General features: G+C 36.0%; 1 protein-coding gene across 1 annotated transcript in view; it reads right to left on the minus strand.

Annotated features, from left to right (window-relative positions):
• DNAH6 (dynein axonemal heavy chain 6) overlaps positions 1–19,167 on the minus strand; it is a 292,860-nt gene that overhangs the window by 36,455 nt on the left and 237,238 nt on the right. Inside the window, exons 64-65 of the mRNA XM_027129214.1 lie at positions 9,375–9,565; positions 2,874–3,034 (exon numbers count right to left, since the gene is read on the minus strand). Of these exons, the coding sequence (XP_026985015.1) occupies positions 2,874–3,034; positions 9,375–9,565 (352 nt within the window). The remainder of the gene's footprint in view (positions 1–2,873; positions 3,035–9,374; positions 9,566–19,167) is intronic.

A 19,167-nucleotide genomic window follows, 5' to 3' on the forward strand; every position in this document is an offset into this window, starting at 1 on the left:
AGAGATGCTAAGAGCCTTTCCTCTGAAATTGGGAAAATTTTCAATTGAAAGAGAGGACAGTTACTACATTTACGCTCAAGAAGGGGTTTTAGGTTTTGTTTGTTTTTATTTATTTTTAATTTTTTTAGCCATTCAATTTAAGGAAAATTGCGTGAACATGGCCAGAAAGCCCTCTGGAGAAAAAAGAAATTTGTCACTTCTGCAGAGATGTTGCAAAGGGAGCTCAGGGAAGCAGGGAAACAGAGAGACCTCACATACAGCATCAAGAAGTTAAGTCAATATACGCTTCCTTTCTGAGCTGTGGACAGAGAACCTAAGAAAGAACAAGCTCCATTCCAGGTTCAAAAGGCCAAAGCAGAGCTGGGAAAATCATTGATCGCATCACAGGAAGACACAGGCATCATCGAAGGAGGCCTTTCTTGGCATTGGTCTCTAAGTACAAGTGACGGTGTTTCTCCAACACTCTCGGCTTGCTCCCTCTGAGGCAGGACCCGGGCACTAGCTGTTCCTTCTACCTGAATGCTCTTCCTTTAGACTCCCTTACTTTCTTCAAGTGTTGGTCAAATGCCACCTTCTCAAAGAGGTCTATCTAGACCACCCCATTTAAAACTGCTATCCACCCTTCTTCCTCACCCCCATTCCATCCCAACCTTTCTGTTTCTCCTTACTTTCCTTTTAATTTTTTCCAAAGCACCGAACACATTCTATCATACCTTATAAATTACTTATTTGTTATGTAGTTTGTTTATTGTCTCTCTCCCCTCACTAGCATGTAAGCTCAATGAGGGCAGATGACTATGGTTATTTTGTTCACCAACATACCCTAAGCATCTAGAACAATGCATGGTATGCGGTAGGTTCTCGAATATTTATTAAATGAATGACTGCAGATTAAAGCTGAATTTATGCTTCTTGGTTTGGTAATCTAAATTCATGAGCTATATTAAATAGCTAAAATTTAAAGTTAATTCTAGTACAATTCTAGAACAGCACTAAAGTTGCTTGTATGGTAAAAACTATTAGGCATAAGTCAAAATCATCAAAGTCTTAGGGCTAATGATTTCATTAACCAAAAGAACCAAAGAGTGAAAAAGGCCAGGTTTAGAGAAGCATTTTTTTAAAGTACCTTTTCTCTTATAATTGCAAAAGCATCAAGAATCTTAACTTTCATAGACGTCATAGAAGTTTAGGGCTGGAATGGAATTAGAAATCATCTTAGTTGTGGGACTTCTAGCAATGACGTTATGCAGTCATTTTATTGCGGGGGAAACTGAGGTCCAGAGAAGAGGCGTGATATGTACAGTCAGGAAGTGGTGGGGGTGAAACTCTAATCAGGTCTTAGAATTTCAAGCCCAGAGGGTTTTTTTCTTCCTCTCTCTCTTTTTTCTTTCATTCACTTTCTCTTTTCAGTTTATTACCTGAATGTATTTTTTTTTTTTTTCTGGTTCAAGTTAAACATGAGAACTCAAATGGTTAAGTTAATAAACAATTGTAACGAGGGCCAGGAGAGGATTTTTCTAGCCACTTAAACACTTAAAATCCATCAACACCTTCGCTGGCTTCCATAGCCCATCCAGCCTCCTTGAAGGTCTGGCACTCTTCTCCAGGTCATTGTGAAGCTGAACTACAGGTCCATACTTGGAAGGCTCACACAGTACCACTGCAGCAAACTGCTTTTTAGATGACTTCCCAGCATTTTTTTCCCCCTAATTATAATCCTAATCAGGATTAGGAACAGTGGTAAAGAACTTCTTGTCATTTTTCTTTAATTATGTAAACAGAAATAAGCCACAGGCCCAGCAGGAAGCAAGCCATCTCTTATTTGCATCGCAAAGAGTGGAAAGAGTGGAGATTCTGGATGGCGGATGCTAATGACTATCTATCCTTGATGGAAGCAGCCTGCAGAAGGCAGGGCAGGGGATACCCAGGGAATGAGGGGCCTTCTAGGGGAAGGCTGCTAAGCCCTGGTTGTGGCTTGGTAACCAGTGCAGGCTGGCCGCACTGTAGAGGAGCATCTCTTCAAACTTAATAGGTAGCAATGAGGAAAGTCACATGCAAGATCATGTGCATATCTCTCACCTTCCTAGAAAGCCCTCTGTGGTCAGGGCAAAAAGGAGGACCCCAGAGAAAGGGCTCTGGATATCCCAGGCTGGGTATTCTCCTTCATGGCTTCCAGGGAGAGTGGTAAAGTGGGGTGCACACAGCTTATTACCCATAATACAGTTCCTAAGGTTTCAACTGTTTTTACACTATTATATAAAAATGAGTAGATTCTAAGTCCACTTCTTCTCTTTGCAGTCCATTATACTTTCTTGAGTGGGAAAGAAGGTGGTGAGATTATAGTTAGTGGTGGCAACCATGACTTATGCTGGGCACCCCCATGAGTGTGTATGTGTGTGTGTGTGTGTGTGTGTGTGTGTGACTATGAGACACATGTGAAGGTTGATTGTCATGTGGGTTACAGCGGATAAAAAGTGGTAAAACACTACTCTAAGAATTGGTTCTAATTTGAACCTTGTTCCTGAACTTCTCTCATTCTGTAGCGAAAGATTTAATTTCCTTGTTTTGTCCTAAGTCCAGTTTCTATTTCTTTTCATCATGCCTAGATATAATTTAGTTTGAATTCGAATGGCCTCCCATAGAAGGCAACATGAAACAGAAATGATCCAGGGGATCATACCTTCAGCTTGGAGTCTGAATATCTTTATTTGAATCTGGGTTGTGTAACTTAACTACACCCCTCTAGATCTCAAATTTCTCCTTTTTAATATGGGTAAAACAATGCCAACAATAAATAATTATTACAAGGATTGGATTCAATAAGAAAGGCCACGCAAAAAAGGTATTATACAAATGCTATGTGCTCCACATACTTGAATCTGTGAAGGTTTTAATTAGCTCCTCCATTGCCAACATCCAAGAAACAGCAAGATGGCAGTTTTGCAAAAATACCCAGTTTCCTGATTTCATTGCATCTTTGATCATTCTTTCAGCAATTGGTCCTTGTCCTTGCCCCAGGGAAATTGACTGCACCCTGAATTGAACAACAACAACAATGAAATGCTATTTTATATTATTTTTAAGCAATGCAAGTATCAAGAAATGTAAATATGGTAGGCTCTTGCCTAGCATATGCACGCATTTCAAATCCTCATTCTGATAGATGTGCAAATGTTTTTTCTTATTTTCTTGTTTTTAAAAATAGTTTTTACTATAACACACAGAAGTGCAAAAAACAAATTTATGGTTCTTTGAATTATCTCAGATAAACATCTGTGGTTGAAAAGAGAACTTTGCCAACACTCCAGGGACATTTCTCCTATGCCCCTTTCTACTCCAATCATTTTCCCTTCCTCCATCCTGAAGGTATCCATGGTCCTGATTCCAACGCTATAGGTCAGTTTTTAAAAAAACTTTTGAAAAATTGAAGTGTAACATATTTACAAAAGTACACAAATCATTAGTGTACGGCTTAATGAGTTCTCCTAAAGGGAATGTACGCATGTAGCACCATATAGGGCAAAAAAAAAAAAAAAAAGAACATTACTAGCACCCTCCCAATCAGTATCCTTCCTTATTCTCAAAGGCAACAACTATTTTGAATTCTAACACCATAGATTAATTTTGCTTGTTTTTGAATTTATATAAATGGAATCAAATAGCATATATATTTTTATATTTGGTCTATTTCGATCAACAATATTTCTTTAGATTAATTCATATTATTGTGTGTCATTGTAGTTCATTTTCATTGCTGAATAATATTCCACTGTGTGCTTATATCCCAATTCATTCATCCATTCTGCTCTTGATGGACATTTGGGTTATTTCTGGTTCTTAGTTGTTGCAAACCATGTTGCCATAAAAATTCCATAGATGTCTCTTGATATACATGTACTCTGTTTTTATAAAAAAATTATTTTAATTTGTTTATTTTTGGCTGCGTTGGGTCTAAGTTGCTGTGTGTGGCTTTCCCTAGTTGCAGCAAGTGGGGGTTACTCTTCATTGTGGTGTGCGGGCTTCTAATTGCGGTGGCTTCTTTTGTTGTGGAGCACGGGCTCTAGGTGCATGGGCTTCAGTAGTTGTGGTGCATGGGCCCAGTAGTTGTGCCTTGCAGATTCTAGAGCACAGGCTCAGAAGTCGTGGCACATGGGCTTAGTTGCTCTGTGGCATGTGGGATCTTCCTGGACCAGGGATCAATCCTGTGTCCCCTGCATTGGCAGGTGGATTCTTAACCACTGCGCCACCAGGCAAGTCCATACATGTGTATACTGTTCTGTTGTGTATATCCCTAGGAATGGAACTGCTGTTTGACAGAGTATGTGTATGTTTAACTTTTTTTATAATATCAAACTGTTTTTCAAAGTGATGCCACCATTCCACACACCTACCAGCAATAGATGAGAGTACTTGTTTTTTCCACATCCTTGCTGACACCTGGTGGATATATAATGGTATCTCACTGAGGTTTTAAATTGTTTCCCCTTTACATAGGTTTATTTATTCGACTTTGGCTATTACCTTTTATATCCCTCCCCTCTTTTTTTCTACTGGTTCACTTGTATTTTTCTTATTGATTTCTGAGAGTTCTTTACATTGGATATAAACCCTTTGTTATTATTTATTTATTTTTATTGTCTCCATAGTTTTGCCTTTTCCAGAATGTCATATACTTGGAATCATACAGTATATAGCCTTTTCAGATTGGCTTCTTTCACTTAGTAATATGCATTTAACATTCAGCCATGTCTTTTCATGGCTTGATAGCTCATTTCTTTTGAGTACTGAATAGTATTCCATTGTATAGATATATCATGGTTTATTTATCCATTCATGTACTAAAGGACATCTATGTTGCTTCCCAGTTTTGGCAATTATGAATAAAGCTGCTATAAACATCCTTGTGTAAAGTAGGTTCTTGTGTGAACATAAGTTTTCAACTCTTTTGGGTAAGTACCAGATTGCTGGCTCATATGATAAGAGTATGTTTAGTTTTGTAAGAAAACACCAAACTGTCTTCCAAAGTGGCTGTACCATCTTGAATTCTCACCAGCAATGAATGGGAGTTCCTGTTGCTAGTATGCATTAATACAACCTATTTCATGTCCAGTAACCTTGCTAAATCCATTAAATAATTTTAAGATACCATTTATCAGAGTAGAAGAATGTCTTATTTCTGGTTTTCTCTTTTTAAGAAATGATTTCCAGATTCTTAGTTTACTGGGACTTTTCCCCCCATGAATGCATGTTGAATTTTAACAAATGCTCTTTCTGTGTCTATTTAAATAATAGTTTTCTTCTTTTTTAAAAGGATTTCTCTCCTTTATTCTTTTAATGTGATGAATTAGTTTTCAATATTTTAACCATCCTTACATTACTGAAATAAACCCAGCATTGTGGGAAGGTTTTTTGTAATGAATTCAATTAACTATTATTGGACTATTTAGATATTCTGATTATTCTCAGTTTCTTTCAAAGTTGTGTTTTTGGAAGAATTTTTCCATTTCATTAAACTTTTCAAATTCATTGGCAAAATTAAAAAAAAGTAACATGCTCTTATGACCATTTTAATGTCTGCTGGTCTGTAGTGATATTCTCTTATTCATTCATGATACAATTTTTTTGTATCTTTTTCTCTCTCTCTCTGTCTGTCTCTCTCAGTAGTTTCAGCAGAGATTTATATTTTATTAAACTTTTCAAAAAAAACCTTCTGTTCTTTTAGATCTTGTCCATCGAATGTGTATTTTCTATGTCACTAATTTCTGCTCTTAGCTTATTATTTTTTCCTTCTGTTAGAGTTTAATAATTAAGTTTCAGATTGCCTAATTATTCTTAGTGGGAATATTAGCTTGACATTTCTGAAACCAGAAGTTATTAAACATGCATAAATTTACTGTTAGGTGCCTCATTTCTAAACCTTAATGGTTTTTGATATGTTACACTGTTTTTGTCATTTACTTCCACTTATTGGACAATTGCTGTTATGATTTCCCTTGAACAGACAGATTGTTCAGAGGACATTTTTTTCTTTTCCAAATATTAAAAAAATTAAGATTGATTTCTAAGATTTACTGTGGGCAGAGAATGTTTGTCATCTTTTTGAAATACGTGTCTTTTTCAGAACATGGTTAATTCTTATAAATGTTCCTTATGTACTTAAGATCTTGCATTTGTTCTATTTGTTGAGTGTAAAGAGCAAGGTTGTTAATTTCATTAATTCATTGTCGAAATATTTTATATCCTTACCAATTTTGCAAATCTTATGTGCTTCACAGTAGTTATCATTATAGATGTGTTAAAAATTTCCACATTAATGTTGATTTACCAGTTTCTCCTTGTATCAGTTTCTCCAGTTGTTGCTTTACATATTTCAAGCTTTGTTAGTTGTTTACAATTGGTGTTTCTTCTTTGTGTTTTTTTTTCTTGTATATCATATATTCCCCTCTTTATCTCTAATATGTATATATCTTTCCTCAAACTTGATTTCGTGATATGCATTGGAACTGTTAACAGCTTTCTTTTGGTTAGTATTTGCATAGTATATCTTTTGCATCTCTTTATTTTCTATCTTCCTGTGCTGTTTTTGTGTTGCATTTACATTTTCTAAGTAGTATAGAATTGAATGTTGTTTTGAAAATCCAGTTTGATTTTCTTTATCTTTTCACAGGTGAGATATTTACTCTTATTTAGGTATCGGTTGGCCAAAAAGTTGGTTCGGGTTTTCATAACATGGAAAACCCGAACGAACTTTTTGGCCAACTAAATATTTGGATTAATTTCTACTCTTTCGTTTGACTTTTTGGTTTACTATGTTTTATCTTTGAATTTTTTTCTTCTTCTCTCCTATCTAATGTTGGATTAAAATTTGCATTGTATATTCTTTTGTCCCTCTGCTGGCTTGGAAGCTATACATTATATATTATTTCAGTATTTTCCCTTAAAATTTCAACATACTCATTCAGCTACAAATTTTCCTACAGCAATATAGAGCTATTCTGTACTTCTTTTTTCCTCCTGAATACATCAGGAACTTAGCACGCATTAACTACTACTAACACCCCTCTCGATTCTCTGATTGCTGTCTTGAATTGTTTTACCTTTAATAATTCCTATGAAATATTTAAGACATACAAAAGTTATAAAGTTAATATTTACAATAAGTATCCAAGTACCCGCAACCCAGCTTAAGAAGTAAAACATTATCTACATGATATAAGTCTGCAGCGTGTCCCTCCCTGTTCACTTCTTTCATTACCCAAACTTCACCTCCCAAGGTCACTACTATCCTGGTTTTAGTATAACTTCCCTATTTTTCTTTATACTGTTATTGAAAAAATATGACTTCCTAAACAATGTATAATATATATGTTTAAAAATTTTATACATTATATCAAACTTCTCCAATATTCTATAGTTTCTGTGCAACTTAAATCTTTTGCTCAATATTAGTTTGTGTGACCCATCCATATTGATATATGTAGTCATAGTTATTCATTTTCATGGCTATAGTGTATTGTATTTAATTTTATGGATAAACCACAATTTATATAATCATTTTTCTAGGTGGGCAATTTGGTTGTTTCCAGTGCTTTTTTTTTGGTATTATAAACGTTTCTCCAAATGTTCTTGAACATGGCTTCTTGCATGCCTGTGACTGATTTTGTTGGAACACGCAAATTCAGTAGTGAATTGTTGGGATATGGGGAATGCTACCTTCAACTTTAATATACTGCTAATAATTCTTCAAAGTGATTTTAACCAATTTTTTACTCCCTCTTGCAATATGAATGTTTCTACAGCTCCCTATCTTTGCCAACATTTTGCTAATTTGATGAGTATGAAATGACATCTTCTAATGGTTTGAATTTGTTGTTTCCTAATTACTTGTGAGGTTGGACATCTTTTCATATGCTTATCAGGATTTAGATTTCCTTTCTGAGAATTTCCCTTTCACGTTTTTTGTCTTTATTCCTATCGAACTGTTTTCTTTTTCTTATTAATTCACAACAGCTCTTAAAAGTTCTGTATACTAATTCTTTGGTAGGACTTCAGAATCAAAGGCAAATGTGTAAGACCATTTGATGGTCAATTTTATGTGTCAACTTAACTGGGTCACATGGTGCCCAGACATTAGGTCAAACATTATTCTGAATGAGTCTGTGGGGGTGCTTCTGGGTGAGATTAATATTTGAATCAGTAAACTGAGTAAAGCAGATTGCCCTCCTTAATGTGGATAGGCCCCATCCAATCAATGGAAGACCTGAATAGGACAAAAAAGCTGAGTAAGAGGGAAATCCTTTTGCCTGACTGTTTGAGCTGGGTCATTGCTTTTTTTCTGGCCTTTGGATTCAGATAAAAACACTGGCTTTTCTTGGGTCTTGAGCTTACTAGCTTTTAGACTGGGACTTATTACTCCTGGCTTTCAAGCCTCTGGACTTGGACTAGAACTACACATCATTTCTCCTGGGTTTCTATCTTGCTGACTGCAGATTTTGGGTCTTATCAGTCTCCATAATCATGTAAACCAGTTTCTTATTTTACATACATAATATATATACACATATATAGGATAAAATATAGATAGGGTATTATATACATATTATATTTTTATACATCCCATTGGTTCTGTTTCTCTGGAGAAGCCTGACTAATATAGATTATGAACTTCAAAGAACAGATGGGATCCATCATCTTGTAATTGCCAGTCCAGGGACCAGGCCAGACCAGCCACTCCATGCAAGGGCCTGTCAGAGCTGGAGATGACTTCCTAGATATGAGACCCCCTACTCTCCTCTGACACTCTGTGGTCTTGTGCACTTTCCTACCCATCAGGACACCATCTTGGGGAGGAGTGGGGGAAGAAGGAGTCAGGAAGACTGAACTTTCATGAGAAAGAAGCCAAATCAACTTACCCTGGAGACATTTAAACCAGAAGAAAATATAATATTGTAAATTCACAAGTTTAAACTTTCCCCTCCCTCTCTTAACCAGCAGAGTAGAAGCTCAGGAGAAAGATGAGATTAATAATACAACATAAAGAGCTATGGAATTTTTTGCACATTTGAGCATAAGGAATAAACTACAATCCTTTTACAGTTACATTAAAATTGTCTTAAATAACTAATCACTATTGCATTAGATTATTATACTTCAACATTTTAAACAATCTCTCCTTTGCTCAAATGAAGTTTACATCTGATCTTATGATATTTAACACCATTTAACAACATGCATAGCTAAATATTAAAGGTCTTAATTTATTTAGTAAGGAATACCTGAATTAGGAATTTACACTCCACAAAGGGAAGAAAAAAGGCAAATTTTAACAAGGAGATGTTCATATGAATTATTAAAACTGCACAATATGACCTTACCGTTCTGAATACCCGCTGTCCCGGGCAAACCTCTGAAATGCACCCATGGGATCTGAGCCTGTGCTTAAGATAAATACCAGGGGAGTTTTGTATGACATGTCTTGATACAGAGAGGGCAGGTCCATGGGTGGTGTCTCTACAAAGGATTTCCCAAGAGTTTCTATTACAAAGTCTGTAAGAGCAAAAACCACCTGAAAATTGAAAGGAAAAACATTACAAAAATACTGGATGAGGTTCCAATTCAACAATGTATCAGAAATTCTAGCCAGACCTATTAGGCAGGATAAAGAAATAAGGAATTCAAATCAGAAAGGAAGAAGTAAAAATGTCACTATTTGCAGATGATAAGATCTTATACAGTTGACCTTTGAACAACATGAGTTTGAACTGCACAGGTTCACTTATACGGTGGATTTTTTCCAATAGAAATGTACTATAGTACTACACAATCCATGGTTGGTTGAATCCTCAGATGAGCAACCACAGATACAGAGGGCTGACTGTAAAGTTATATGTAGATTTTCTATTGTGCAGAGGGCCAGTGCCCCAACCTCTGCATTGTTCAAGGGTCATCTGTGTATAGAAAATCCTAAAGACTTCACCAAAAAACCATTAGACCTAATAAATGAATTAAGTAAAGTTGCAGGATACAAAATCAACATACAAAATCAGTTGTGTTTATACACACTACAGTGAAATATCTGAAAGAGAAATAAAGAAAACTATCTTAAATCAGAAAGGAAAAAACAAATACCGTATATTAATGCGTATATGTGGAATCTAGATAAATGGTATAGGTGATTTTATTTGCAAAACAGAAATAGAGACACTGATGTAGCGAACAAATGTATGGACACCAAGGGGGGAAAGGGAGCAGGTGGGATGAATTGGGAGATTGGGATTGACATATATACACTATTGATACTATATATAAATTATATAACTAATGAGAACCTACTGTATAGCTCAGGGAACTCTATTCTCTGCTCTGTGGTGACCTAAATGGGAAGGAAATCCAAAAAAGAGGGGATATATGTATATGTATAACTGATTCACTTTGCTGTACAGTAGAAACTAACACAACATTGTAAAGCAACTATACTCCAATAAAAATTAATTATAAAAATAAAATAAAAAATAAATTAAAAAAAGAAAACTATCCACTTCCAATAGCATCAAAAACAATAAAATACTTAGGAATAAATTTAACCAAGGAAGTGAAAGATTTGTACACTGACAAGACATTGATAAAAGAAATTGAAGAAGACATAAACAAATGGAAAGATATCCTGTGTTTGTGGATTGCAAGAATTAATATTGTTAAAATGTCCATACTACCCAAAGCCATCTATAGATTCAATGCAATCCCTATCAAAATTCCATTGATGTTTTTCACAGAAATAGAAAAAAATTCCTAAATTTATATGGAACCACAAATGACCTGAAATTGCCAAAGCAATCCTGAGAAAGAAGATCAAAGCTGGAGGCAGGACACTTCCTGAATTCAAATTATATTCCAAAGGTGTAGTAATCAAAACAGTATGGTACCGACAAGAAAACAGACACGTAGAGGAATGGAACACAACTGAGAGCCCAGAAATAAACCCACACATATATGGTCTACTACTAATATTTGACAAGAAAGCCAAGAATAATCAATGGGGAAAGAATAGTCTCTTCAATAACTGGTGTTGGACAAACTGGACATTCACATGGCAAAGAATGAAATTGGACCGCTATCTTACACCACTCATAAAAATCAACTCAAGATGAATTAAATATTTAAATATAAGACCCAAATCCATAAAACTTCTAGAAGAAAACAGAGGGGAAAATTTCCTTGACATAGTTTTAGCAACGAGTTTTTGGATATGACGCCAAAAGCACAAGCAATGAAAACAAAAATAAACAAGGGACTATACAAAACTAAAAAGCTCCTGCACAGCAAAAGAAGTAACCAACAAAATAAGAAGGCAACCTATGGAATGGGAGAAGGTATCTTAAAACCATACATCTGATAAGGTGTTAAAATCCAAAATATGTAAGAAACTCATGCAACTTAATAGCAAAACCAAACAATCTGGTTAAAAAATGGGCAAAGGATCTAAATAGGCATTTTTCCAAAGGAGATAAACAAATGGCCAACAGGTACATAAAAAGGTGCTCAACATCACTAATTATCAGGGAAATGCAAATCAAAACTACAATGAGCTATCACCTCACACCTGTTAGAATTGCTGTTAACAAAAAGACAAGAGATAAGTAGTGTTGGTGAATAAAAGGGAACCCTTTTGCATTGTTGGCAGGAATGTAAATTGGTGTAGCCACTATGGAAAACAGAATGGAGGTTCCTTAACAAATTAAAAATATAGCTACCAGATGATCCAGTAATCCCACTTCTGGGTATTTATTTGAATGAAATGAAGTCACTACCTTGAAGAGATATCTGCACCCCCATATTCATTGCAGCCTTATTCACAATAGCCAAGACATGAAAACAATCTAAATATGCATCCACAGATTAATGGGTAAAGACATTTGGTAAATATATACAATGGAATATCTTGCCATTTGTGATAGCAAAGATGGACCTCGAGGACATTATGTTAAGTGAAATAAATTAGAGAAAGATAAACACTGTATGGTATCACTTACATGTGGAATCTAACAGAGCTGAACTCATAGAAACAGAGAGTAGAATGCTGGTTGCCAGGGTATTGGGAGGGGGGAGAAATGGGGAGATGTTTCAAAGGGTACAAACTTCCACTTATAAGATGAATAAGTAGTAGCATTCGAATGTATAGCATGGTGACTCCAGTTAACAATATTATATATTTAAAAGTTAAGAGATTAATTCTGAAATGTTCTCACCACACACACACACACACACACACACACACACACACACGGTAATTATATGAGGTGATGGATGTGTTAATTAACCATATTGTGGTAATCATTTTGCAATATATGTATGTATCAAATCATCATGTTTTACACCTCTTAAACAATGTTACTTGTTAGTTATATCTCAGTAAATCTGGAAAAAAAACAATATAGCTCAGGCAATGTAAATTAAAAAAAATGTCTCTTTAGGTAACAATTCTATCATTCTAATATATTTTTATAAAAGGAAAATTATAAAGTAACATTTCCCCCCTCCAGAAACAAATTTAATAAAATAATGTAACACTCTTGAGAGACACTCAACATAACAGAAATAGAGGGGAAATTCCTCAACCTGTTAAGAGGTATCAATGAAAAGCCCACAGCTAACAACATACTTAATGGTGAAAACTGAATGCTTTTCCTCCTAAGATAGGTACAAGGCAAGTACATCCACTGCCATTACTTCTCTTCAACATTGTCCTGGATGTTCTAACTAGGGCAATTAGTTAAGAAAATAAAATAAAAGATATCTAGATTGGGAAGGAAGAAGTAAAACCATCTCTATTTGCAGATGACAAGATCTTGTATATAGAAAATGCTATGAAACACAGTAAAAGTCTGTTAGAATAAACAAGTTCAGCAGGTTTGCAGTATACAAAAATATACAGCAATCAACTATTTCTCTACAGTAGCAGTGAGGAAACCAACAATGAAATTAAGAATGCAATTCCACTTACAATAGCAACAGAAAGAACAAAATATTTAGAAGTAAATTTAACAAGAGAAATGCAAAACTTAGTCTCTGAGAACTATAAAACATTGTTGGAATAAATTAAAGAAGATCTAAATAAATGGAAAAACACCCCATGTACATGGATTGGAAGACTTAATGTTAAGATGCAAATACTCCCTAAATTGATCTACAGAGTCCAATCAAAATTCTGACTGGTTTCTTTTCAGAAATTTCCAAGCTGATCCTAAATTCATATGGAAACTCAAGGGACCCAGAATAGTCAAAATAATCTTGAAAAAGAAGAGCAAAGTTGGAAGACTCACACTTCCCAATTTTAAAACTTGCCACAAAGCTACAATAATCAACACAGTGCAGTAGTGGCATAAGGGTAGACATATAGATCAATGGACTAGAACTGATATATTAGAAATAAACTCTCACAATTATGGCCAATTGATTTTTGGCAAGGGTGTCAAGATCATTCAATGGAGATAGAAGAGTCTTTTAACAAATGATGCTGGGACAACTGGATATTCACATGCAAAAGAATCAAGTTGGCTCCTTACCTAATACTATATAAAAATTAAATCAAAATGGATCAAAGATCTTGATGTAAGAGATAAAGTTTTATAACTCTTAAAAGAAAACATAGGAGTAAATCTTCATGACATTGAATTAGGCAATGGCTTTTTAGATGTGGCATCAAAAGGATGAGTGACAAAAGAAAAACAAATTGGAAATCACCAAAATAAAAATTAAAAAAATTTTGTGTTTCAAAGGACACCATAAAGAAAGTGAAGACAACCACAGAGTGGGAGAACTTTTTTTCTTTCAAATAATATATCTGTTAAGGAAATTTTATTTAGAATATATAAAGAACTCTTTCAACTCCATAAGAAAAAGACAAATAGTTTTAAAAAATGGCAAAGGATCTGAAGAGACAGTTCTACAAATAGCCAATAAACACAAGAAAATATGCTCACTGTCATTAGACACAAGGACACCTCAAGAAAATTACAGACCAATATCCTTGATGAATAAAGATGCCAAATCCTCAATGAAATATTAGCGAACAAAGTTCAAAAATACATTAAAAGGATCATACACATAATCAAGTGGGACTTATTCCAGGGATGCAAGGATGGTTCAACATTCGCAAATCAGTCACTGTGATACACCACATTAACAAAATGAAAGATAAAAAACATATAGGCACCTCAATAGATGCAGAAAAAGGCACTTCCCTGGTGGTGTGGTGGTTGAGAGTCCGCCTTCCAATGCAGGGGACGCGAGTTCTATCCCTGGTCAGGGAACTAAGATCCCACATGCTGTGGGGCAACTAAGCCCATGCACCACAACTACTGAGCCCACACACCACAACTACTGATCCTGTAAGCCACATCTAGAGAGCCCATGTGCCGCAATAACAGAGCCCACGTGCTCTGGAGCCCATGAACCACAACTAGAGAGAAGCCCGTGTGCCACAGTGAAGAGCCCTTGCACTGTGACAAAAAATCCTGTGTGATGCAACTAAGACCTGAAGCAGCCATAAATAAATAAATAATAAATATTAAAAAATAGATGCAGAAAAAGCATTTGACAAAATTCAATACACATTTATGATAAAACTTCCGACAAAGTGGGAACATACCTCAACATAATAAAGGCCATATATGACAAGCCCACAGCTAACATCATACTCAATAGTGAAAAGGTAAAAGCCTTTCCTTTAAGAACAGGAACAAGGCAATGATGCCCACTCTTACTATTTTTATTCAACATAGTATTGGAAGTCCTGGCCAGAGCAATTAAATAAGAAAAAAAAAAAGACATCCAAATTGGAAAGGAAGAAATAAAACTGTCACTGTCTGCAGATGACATACTGTCATATATGGAAAACACTAAAGACTCTATCAAGAAACTGTTACAACTAATAAATGAATTCAGTAATATTGCAGGATACAAAATCAAGACACAAAAATCTGTTGTGTTTTTACATACTAATAACAAACTATATGAAAGAGAAAAGAAGAAAGCAATCCCATTTACAATTACATTAAAAAGAATAAAATATCTAGGAATATATTTAACCAAGAGATGAAATACCTGTATATTGAAAACTACAAGACATTAATGATGAAACATTGAAGAAGACACAAATAAGTGGAAAGATATTCTGTGTTCATGGTTGGGAGAATCAATATTGTTAAAATGTCCACAATACCCAAGGCAATTTGCAGATTCAGTGCAATCTCTATCAAAATTCCAATGGCATTTTTCACAGAACTAGAATAAATAATCCTAAAGTTTGTACAGAACTGCAAAAAAACCTCTAATAGCCAAAGCAATCTTGAGAAAGAAGAACAGAGCTGGAGGCATCACACTCCCTGATTTCAAACTATGTTACAAAGCTCAAGTAATTAAAGCAGTATGATATTGGCATAACAACAGACACACAGATCAATGGAACAGAACAAAGAGCCCAGAAATAAACCCAGGCATATATGGTCAGTTAAATTACATCAAACGGGTCAAGAATATAAAATGGGGAAAGGACGGTTTCTTCAATTAATGGTGTTGGGAAAACTAGACAGTCACATGTAAAAGAATGAAACTCAGCCACTATGTTACACTATACACAAATATTTACTCAAAATGGATTAAAGACTCAAACATAAGACTTGAAGCCATAAAAGTCCTAGAAGAAAACATATGCAGTAAACTCCTTGACACAGGTCTTGGTAATGATTTTTTGAATCTGACACCAAAAGCAAAAACAACAAAAGTCAAAATAAATAATTGGGGCTACATCATACCAAAAAGCTTATGCACTGCAAGAGAAACTATCAACAAAATGAAAAGGCAACATATTGAATAGTAGAAAATATTTGCAAATCTTAGATAAGGGGCTAATATACAAAATATACAAATAACTCATGCACCTCAATAGCAAAAAGCCCCCAAACAATCCAATTAAAAAATAGGCAGAAGATTTGAATAGGCATTTTTCCAAAAAAGACATACAGATGGCCAACAGGTACATGAAAAAGGTGCTCAGCATCATTAATCATCAGGGAAGTGCAAATCAAAACCACAATGAGATATCATTTCATACCTGCTAAAATGACTATTATCAAAAAGACAAGAAATAAGTGTTGGTGAGGATGTTGAGAAAAGGGAACCCTTGGGCACTGTTGGTGGGAATGTAAATTGGTGCAGCCACTATGGAAAACAGTGTCTATGTCTGCAAAAAATTAAAAATAGCACTACTGTATGATCCAGCACTCACAATTCTGGGTCTTTATGCTAAGAAAATGTAAACACTAACTTGAAAAGATAAATGCACCCCATGTTAACTACAGCACTTTTTACAATAGCTAGGTCATGGAAACAACCTGTGTCCATCAATGGATAAATGAATAAAGAAAATGTGGTATATATATGTACACACACAATAGAATATTATTCAGGCATGAAAAAGAATGAAATCTTGCCATTTGCAACAACATGAATGGGCCTTGAGGGCATTATACTAAGTGAAATAAGTCAGACAGAGAAAAATAAATATATTACCTCTCTTATATGTGTAGTCTTAAGAACAGCAACAACAACAACAAACTCCTAGATACAGAGAACAGATTGGTGGTTGCCAGAGAGGGGAAAATGGGTGCAGAGGATGAAAAGGTTAAAAAAAAAAAAAAAGTGTGTGTGTGTGTGTGTGTGTGTGTGAGAGAGAGAGAGAGAGAGAGAGAGAGAGAGAGAGAGAGAGAGAGAAAGAGAACGAACTTCATTTCCTAAGATCGGAATTCTTAACCTAGAATTATAAAATCATATGTAGGAGAGCATTCATGCATTTTCTAAGAAGGCCTGCAACTATCATTATATTCTTCAAAGGGTCCAAGTGAAAAAAAGAATCCCTGCCCTCAGGCTGACCTGCAGCCTGTGGCTGGGAAGGGTGGGCAAGTATCCCTTGTGAAGCCCCTTTGCTTCTATCAAAGCCTAGGTGGTGCCCAAGGGGAGTGACTCCGCCCACTTCCGGTTCAGGGCTTGATTCCATTTCCCATTCTATTTATTTCATATTTGCTCCCATGAGCAGCAGCTCTGACCACAGCCTGAAGGCCTGTCTCTGAGCTCTTCTGGGCCCTTCTCCTCTGGGACCCTCTTCTCCCAGTAGGCCCTCCCTCCAGTCCCTGCTAGGCTTCCCCAGCCAGGGTACTACTCCACGTCTAGCTGCTGCTCACCCCTTACCTCCCCACCAAATTGGATGTTGGTTTGACACAGGAAATGATTTATATGAGAAGTTGAGAATATCACCCCTTCAAAGAGATTCTCCTTGGTTCCCACCCTAAACTAGCTTTCACTCTATTACTTTTACTGAAACTTCCCATTCATGTCCTTCCAAGAACTTTTTGCAAATGGAAAATATTTTATTCTTTTTTTTCCCCTCTCTCTCACTAGAATGTGAGCCCATGGGAATATGGACTTTGAATTTTTTCTTTTTCACAATTGTAGCCTCAGTGCCTAGAATACAATAATTACTTACCAAGGTAATTGTTAAATGTTCTATGAACAGAAGCTAAGAGAAAGTTACCAGTCTTCAAATATTGGAAGGTGACTCTCAGGTCTTTCCTGAGTCTGGTCTTCTCTGGACCAGAGAAATGGGAATGCTGGCTGGGAGACAAGGCCTCACAGCAGGTGGGATCTTGCATGGACATAGCCGACCAGCATCTCTTCTCCAGGAAATCTTCCAGTAGTCATATTTTTACTGTATGATGCAATTTCCCTATCCATAGCTGACTGGACCAGGGGTAAAACTTAAGTCAAGCTGGACCAATCAGAATCTCTCTCTTAAGAATTTGAAACTAGAGGAACAGTTTATAGTTGAGAGCTGAGTGCTGATAATTGCAATACTACAGAGCTATGTTCATTGAACTGCCCAGATTATTACTCTTCCTGAAGCGTGATTAATTGGCTTTTCCTTGAAAGAGGAAATGAGCTACCCCCCAGTATCTTTTAATTTTAATAAATCATTTTTTCTTAAACTTATTAAGTTTACTCTCTATGGTTGTAACCTAAAGAACCTAAGCTCATACACAGAGACACAGAACCTGAAAAAACAACAATTTCCTATAGTCTAGAATTTTCTAGCACATGTCTTAATCTTTAAAACTCCTTCTTCTTTGGGGCACCTGCCACTTAGTCATCCTTCATTCTTGTCAGCATCCAACCTGGTAGCCACTGTCCCATATTCACTGAAGACTTTCCATCTGCTCATAGCTTTCCTCTCCATTCATGTCTGTTCCAATGATTTATCAACTGTGTCTCACCATCTGGGGTGACACAACCCAGGTTCAGGGTCCATAAGGCCATCCCACACCCTAACACCACAGTTCCTTGACCTCTAACTCTAATGCAGATCATCTCATCACTTCCTCAGTCACCCACACCCATGGCTACCCTCAGGACATTGTCATCACTTAGAACTGCTCATCAGAAATTTTAAGTTCAACTTTGATCACAATCTCTCCCATCCTTCTAGCTGTGCTACTCCTCTAGTCCAACTACATTTGCTTCCAAAGAAACTTTCAAGGTTTTTCCTCTTCTCCCAGTCTGTAAGCTCCTTCTTAGATCTCTCCTCGTTTATAGAACTACTTTTTCCAACAGTCTCAATGGTTTTTTATCCTCTATTCATCTATTGTAATTATTGGTAGCCCAGGTTGACCCCACAGCCTTTCAGTGTTCCTACAGAGATGGCAGAAAATCCTACAGCATAGCCTCAATATTTTCCAGCTATGCTTTGGCTTTCTCCAGCGAGTTTACTTTCTCTCATTTCTCATAGGAACATCCTCCATTCATTCATTCTGTTGATAACTTGCTGTACCGAAACTCTATACTTCTTTGGTTTCCACGTCACTTCTTTCTCCTGGTGTTCTTCTTGCCCCTCTGCCTCTTCCTTCTCATGGGTTCTTCATCCTTTCTCTCTGCCCTTTCAAAGTTGGTGCTTCTCAGGGTTTCATCCTTTGCCCACTTGTCCTCTTATTCTATTATTCCTCTACCATTTTAACAACTCCTGTGGTTTTACTTTCCAACTCAATGCTGATGATTCCCCACTCTCTATTTCTAAGCCATATTTCTCTCTAGAGTTTTTTTTTTTTTTTTTTTTTTTTTTTT

This window comes from Aethalodelphis obliquidens, unplaced genomic scaffold (genome assembly GCF_003676395.1).
Source record: "Aethalodelphis obliquidens isolate GAN/ISIS:26980383/991018 unplaced genomic scaffold, ASM367639v1 scaffold35, whole genome shotgun sequence".
In the NCBI taxonomy this organism is placed as follows: Eukaryota; Metazoa; Chordata; class Mammalia; order Artiodactyla; family Delphinidae; genus Aethalodelphis; species Aethalodelphis obliquidens.